The following is a 6,000-nucleotide window of genomic DNA, read 5'->3' as shown; positions in this document are numbered from 1 at the left end:
CCTGCCGTCTCAAACTCCTGCTTTTTTACTTTATAGTTTACAAAACCACGTTTACATTTGATTCTTACTAAAGCCCTAATAGGTAAATAATGGAGACCCATTGTTAAATACCCCATTTTACAGATGAGAAAACTGAGGCCCAGAGTGGGCCAAAGTTTGCCAAGCTCACGAAGGTAGCTGAGGATAGCCTGGACTGGAACGCAAGGCGGAATTCTCTCTCGTCTGAGGTTCGTTCCACCACAGAGAAGTATAAGGACAACAATAAGGTAGATGGTGAGATCCCGAAAACAGGAAGAGAAGTGTCATGGGGCTCAGATACTCTCACCACGGAGGACCCTGGTCACGAGCTACCAGCTCACATCTCTGGATGGTTCCGTTGACCTCTGCTGCCACCAAGTGGTGATTCTGCAGTTCATGAGCTGAGGGAGGCCTCTGGTGACTGATTTTTTTTTTTTTTTTTTTTTGTACTGCAGCAGGAGGGAACAGGGAAATCAAGGAAAACAGTCTCAAAGGGGAAAGGAAAAGAATCTAAGGATATTTTCCCCACTGGGATTTAAGCTAAGAATGGCAATTAATCTATGCCAGTTCTGCTGGCTGCTGGTGGCTGCCCAGGGCCCTCCGCTGGGGATTCTCAAGTGGCATTCAGCGCGTCAGGAAAAGGCTCTATGACTGATTAGGGGCACCTGTCGTTGGCACAGAAGGGAGAGTGGCATCATGGACACATGCCACAGCACAGCCAAAGAGCAGTGGCCTTCCCATGTGGTTCTAGTGAGAGAGAAAATTCAGAATAATGAAACCATTCTGGAAACCAGACTGTGGACAAAATATTTTATTGGGCTTTGTTCTCCATGTGACCACAAGGCCCAGAGAAGGCCCATCCCAGCACGCTCAGCGCCACCGCCTCCCAAGTGCCTCATCAGCCCTTGCCACTGCTCAGATGGGGAGGCCCTCACCAGGCTTCCTCTCCTTCCGCCGCGCCCGCCCTGCCCACCTATCGCAGCTGGGCAAAGAGAAGCCTGACTGCCATCCTTGCTTTCCTCCTCAACTGCGGGGAGGGGTTCTGTGGGCCGGCGCCACCCGCAGAGATCTAGACCGAGAGGAGGGTGCAGATCTCTGTAGAGATCGCTGTAGCGATCTAAAGAATGAGGGTGGTCAGTGTCCCTTGGAAGCCAGGCAGAAACATCTGATTCAGAAATGACCCAAAGAGGTTTTCGATGTTTTTATTTGGAAACGTGGAGACAACGGCACTCCTCTACGAACTCCCAGCGAGCCCACAGCAGGCGTGGGGGGCAAGGTCGATGTTACCCAGCTTTGGACCAGGAGCCAGTACGGGTCGGAATTAGCTGGTGCCAGTCGGCGGTCCACCGCTCCCTCTGCAGGCAGCTGCTGAGTGGCCCCAGCCAGGAGGTAAGGAACAGAGTCCTCAGATCGGGGAAAGAAGGGATTCTGCGGTCAGCGCCGATGGCCGAGTGCCCACCCGGCCCAGAGCATGGGTGGAGGGGAGGCCCTCTTTCTCTTCCGTAAATCCACTCCCATGGCTTCTCTGGATGGCCGCCTCCCGCGGTAGCCAAATGAGGCTGTGGGCAGGCGACACCCGCTCTGGCCAGGTGACGCTGGCTCTGGGGGAAAAGGATGAAAAAAATAAGGCTTTCATCTAACTGGGGTTATCAGTCAGCAAGATCTAAGGGGCAGGAACCCATTGAGAAAATCGTTTCTGTGAAGCAACCGTTGACAGAGGATCACCAGAACAGATGTGAAGTGCGAAGAGGTTGTCTGGGGTTATTCCTAAATGTTCAAAAAAAGGTATTCCAGGAAGAATGTATCTGCTTTTCTTGAAATTGGATTTCTCAGGAATTGAAAGTGGATCAGTGAGGTTTGGAGCAAGAAGGTCACAGCAGGAGGCAGGCCAGCATTACTCCGGGAAGCTTCTGGGACAGTGGATCCTGGTCGGTGGGTAGAGATGGCCCAGCTGGAATCAGGGGCTTCCAACAAGTCGAACAGCTGACACCTGACAAGGCCGGGACCCCAATTCTACCAACAAGGGTCATCTTTCTCGTGCTGAGTCTGGTATCTCCCTGTGAACAGATAAAACTAACCACATCCCAAACTACCGCCTCATGCAGCATTCACTGGGTTTCACACAGCCCTTGGGTCACTCATATGTGTGATCCTGGGGGAGAAATAACTGAGAGGATGAATGAAAAGTCAGCGTTCTTCCTCCACGGAGCTGGTGGGGGTGAGGGAGGACTCTGCCCCTGCTTGCTGGAAGGAGGCTGGAGGAGTCGGGGGTTGGACTCTGCTCGCTGCAGACACCGGGAACAATCCCGTGCCTTCCCACCACCTACACCCAGGGACGAGAGAGAGTCACCCTCCCACCCCTCGCGGGGACCGCGGGGCTCTGTGGCTCTCCGACATACATCATGTCTCACCCCGTGCCCAGTCTGGACTCCCAAGGGAGGCACAGGTGTCCACGTCTTCAGAGACTGGGTGCTCCTGCCGCCTAGAGCATGACCTGCCCATGAACTCAGAGCTACTTGGTAAATCCAAATCCAGGACTTGATAAAGGGCCTCGGAAGTTGTAACTCCTTGCATGAGACTTGTGCAGGATGAGGCTCCAGAAAAGTCACCGGGGACCCTCCTCTTCCACCGGAGAGCCACAGCCTCCAGGCCCACGCCTGCAGAGCCAAGGCCAGCACCCATCTGTGCCTCATGGCCCGTGAGAGGACTTTCAGAAAGGGGAGCTTCCGACTGGGGTGCTCACTGCTCTGAATGGCCCAATCCAGGACCATCAGAATTTGGCTTGCTAGAAACTTCTTCCTTCCTCCCGAAGTAGCCAATCGGCAGGCTGGTGACAAGTGGCTGGTGCGACATCTCAGGCAAGCATCCAGCCACTCCGGGTGCCGCCAGGCCTTGCTTGGCCCTCCAGCCACCTTGCTGCTGAGTATTTAATCACATAGACAGATGCTCCTGAACTCTTAAATGGGAAGAATGAGTAATAAGATACTGCATAAAACAGGTATTGTATTTTGTTCTGTTTATTTATATGTTCGGTTTTTTTCCCCACAGTAAAGAGGCACTGATTTTATTACAGGATTTTCTGGAAAGCCACTTTCATCTGGTTACAGGGGGGAGTGGCTGGTATCTGAGCACAGCTTTGAGAACCAGACCATTCCTCTGCCTTGCCCCGGACAAAACCCAAGGACAGTTGTGCTTCACTCAAGATGTTTAAGTATGCAAAATGTGTTACTCCTGTTTCCCTTTTGTAAGAGAGGGCCAAGAGCCAGGCGAGCCGTGAAGGTGGGTGCTTTAGTGAAGAGCTGCAGTATTTGACGTAAAAGCCGGCGTTCCAGGGTTTGCCCTGGGCTCAGTCTTGTCAGCCTGATCCATCACGCCCTTCCCGGGGTCTAGGGTCTGGCCCCATCCACACATGCCAGCAGGCCCCTGCTGCCCCAGGGGAGGCAGCAGGGCGGTTTGCTAGACCTTTCTGACGAAGACCATCCTTCTTTTTTTTTTTTTTTTAAAGATTTTATTTATTTATTCATGAGAGAGAGAGAGAGAGAGAGGCAGAGGGAGAAGCAGGCTCCCAAGGAGCAGGGAGCCCGATGCGGGACTCGATCCCAGGACCCCGAGATCATGACCTGGGCCGAAGGCAGACGCTTAACCATCTGAGCCACCCAGGCGCCCGACCATCCTTCTTGAGAGAATTTGCAGTCACCAAGACTGAAGCGAAATGGTTTCTTTTTACCTAAAAAATTCAGTGACTCATCCCCCTTGATCTTCTCAGCTCTGCAGGTTACCAGTGTGGAGCCAGAGAAGGAGAAACAGTGGGGGAAAGAAGAGAAGGAGCTGAGAGGATACTGGAAGCTGATCGTCCATCTTCTCAACAATGTTTCTGAGTGGCCATCTCCGTGTGAGGCACCAGTGATAAAGAAGTGAAGAAACAGTCGTAGCTCTCCCGGGACCTTCACGCCAGCTGGGGAGTGAGGAAAGTCATCAGGCAGTTATGATGCAAAGGGGATGTGGTAGGGGCTGAGCAGGGGCTGTGGGGGAGAGCCTACAGCAGGCACAGCTCATCTTGGCTGAGGCATAAGGGCAGGCTTCCTGGAGGAAGAGACTTCTAGACTAAAGCCTGGATGACAAAGAGGAGTTGGTGAAGCCAAGGACAAGCGGGGGGAGGAGGGGGGGCGGTTAAAAGATGGTGTCAGGCAGGGACAGCATGTGCGAAGATCCAGAGGCAAGAGCGAGAATGTTATTTTCAGGATGCTGGTGATGTTGGGGTTGATGACTAAAGCTTTACCTAAAGGGCAATGGGGAATCACTGAGGGCATTTAACTAAGGGAGTCACTTGCTCAGATTGCTTTTCTTAGAACGCTGGGACCGCAGTGATCTTTTGCAATGAGAGAGGGACCGAGAAAGGATATGGGAGGCAGGGAACGAGGGCAAAGGCTGTCCCTTCAGGGCTTTGAGAGCCCATTGATGGCCCTCAGACTCATGCTCTGAGTCCACTAGGGAGGTGGGGAGATGGTGCCCTGTAACAGAGGGTGGGCAGTGTGCTTTAAGTCCTCATTTCTGGGCCTCAGCCACTGAATTTGTAGAGTAAAGTGAAATACACTTCTCTCCAAGGGCTGTTGAAGCTGCTGGGTGGGAAAACAGATCGGTAAGCTCACTATCTACAGGCATATTCTGTGCCGATCTCAGTTCCTGAGTACCCGGCTCACCACCAGTCACGGGTGGGCATTTCAGAAGGGCCTTCTGATGACAAGAGGGGTGGCTACTGTCGCCCCAGAAGTGACACAGATTAGATAGGAAATGAATGACAGGGACGTTTCAGAAAGTCACGACGTGTCCATGGCAAAGAAGAGGGTGTCAAGCCCCAGGGAGGTGCAGTGGGCTGGGAAGGAAGCACACTGACCTGACGCTCAGGGGCTGGTCACGGTGTGGTCCCCACGGAGCACCTGCAGCGAGAGCTCATACCCAAGGAACATGGCGGCGCTCATGGGGAAGCCGCGCAGAGTGTTCACCATGATGCCTCTGAAAAACACCTGTGACAGGAGGCAGCGTTATCAGAGGACTGACCCAGACCCTCCGCAGCGCCACCACGGAGGCGCAGAGGACGGACTGGGGATGTTGGCCACTTGTCCCAGGCTGGACTCTATAGAGCCCAAAGGACCCTTGCAAGCCTAAACCACCCCGGATGCCGCAGTCATGCCCCTGCCTCGACCCACATTCCCTGGGACTGGGCTTTTCCTCCCAGGCCTGGTGCACATACACTAAATACTGGGGGCAAACTGTTGACCATGAACACCCACATACACTTGCTTAATTGCAGCTCTTTCTCATGTACGTACCCACACGCACATGCACGCACACACAAGATTCTCTGGAACCTGGCCGTCCGAGCTCTCCACTGCACTCACTCTGCAATGGCGGACAGAGCAACCAGGTGCTTCATAGGATGTCCCCCAAGGGGCAGAGCGGGGAAGAACTCAGGCCATACTTTTAGGCATGAAGTGGAGACACAGCTTTGGCATTCGATAGCTGTGTTACTTGGGCAAGTGGCAAAGTCTCTGAAACTCAACTTCCCAACTGCAAAATGGGGTAACAATACTATTGAGCTGATGTGACTGCTGAAGGAAACGAGATGATGCTTTCAAAGCTCTTACACCGGGCCTGCCATGCAGCCAGCGTTCATGAACTGCTGACGGTCCCATCACCCTCATTGTTAGCAGGAGCCATCCTTACGCCAAGTGACACTCAACCTTCGGTCATTAGTATGAGTGCCGAGGGGACTGGCCTGTATCAATGAGCTGCTTAACTCAGCCATTCATACGAGAACCCTGTATTTGTCTTCTATCCCTCCCATCACTAGGGCATATGATAAGATGCTTCACTTCCTCCTTGAGTCGTCCTGCCTAGTGCTGGGTAGAAACTGGTCAGTGTAATGTGGTTCCAGCCCTTGCCCAGTTCAAAACCTACTCGGAGGAGATAAGCCCCATGTGG

At 53.2% G+C, this 6,000-nt stretch overlaps 1 protein-coding gene across 1 annotated transcript in view; it reads right to left on the bottom strand.

The window, feature by feature from the left end:
- Positions 1-3,053: 3,053 nt before the first annotated feature.
- The window catches only part of SLC25A48 (solute carrier family 25 member 48), a 40,404-nt gene continuing 37,457 nt past the window's right edge, over positions 3,054-6,000 (bottom strand). The window contains exons 7-8 of the mRNA XM_064595587.1: positions 4,913-5,042; positions 3,054-3,973 (exon numbers count right to left, since the gene is read on the bottom strand). Of these exons, the coding sequence (XP_064451657.1) occupies positions 4,920-5,042 (123 nt within the window). The 3' untranslated portion in view covers positions 3,054-3,973; positions 4,913-4,919. The remainder of the gene's footprint in view (positions 3,974-4,912; positions 5,043-6,000) is intronic.

Source organism: Mirounga angustirostris, unplaced genomic scaffold (assembly GCF_029215605.1).
Source record: "Mirounga angustirostris isolate CCGP_5_RB_7025 unplaced genomic scaffold, mMirAng1.0.hap1 SCAF_7, whole genome shotgun sequence".
Classification (NCBI taxonomy): Eukaryota; Metazoa; Chordata; class Mammalia; order Carnivora; family Phocidae; genus Mirounga; species Mirounga angustirostris.
Note: the sequence above shows the minus strand (reverse complement) of the source record. Positions and strands in the feature narration are given on the sequence as shown.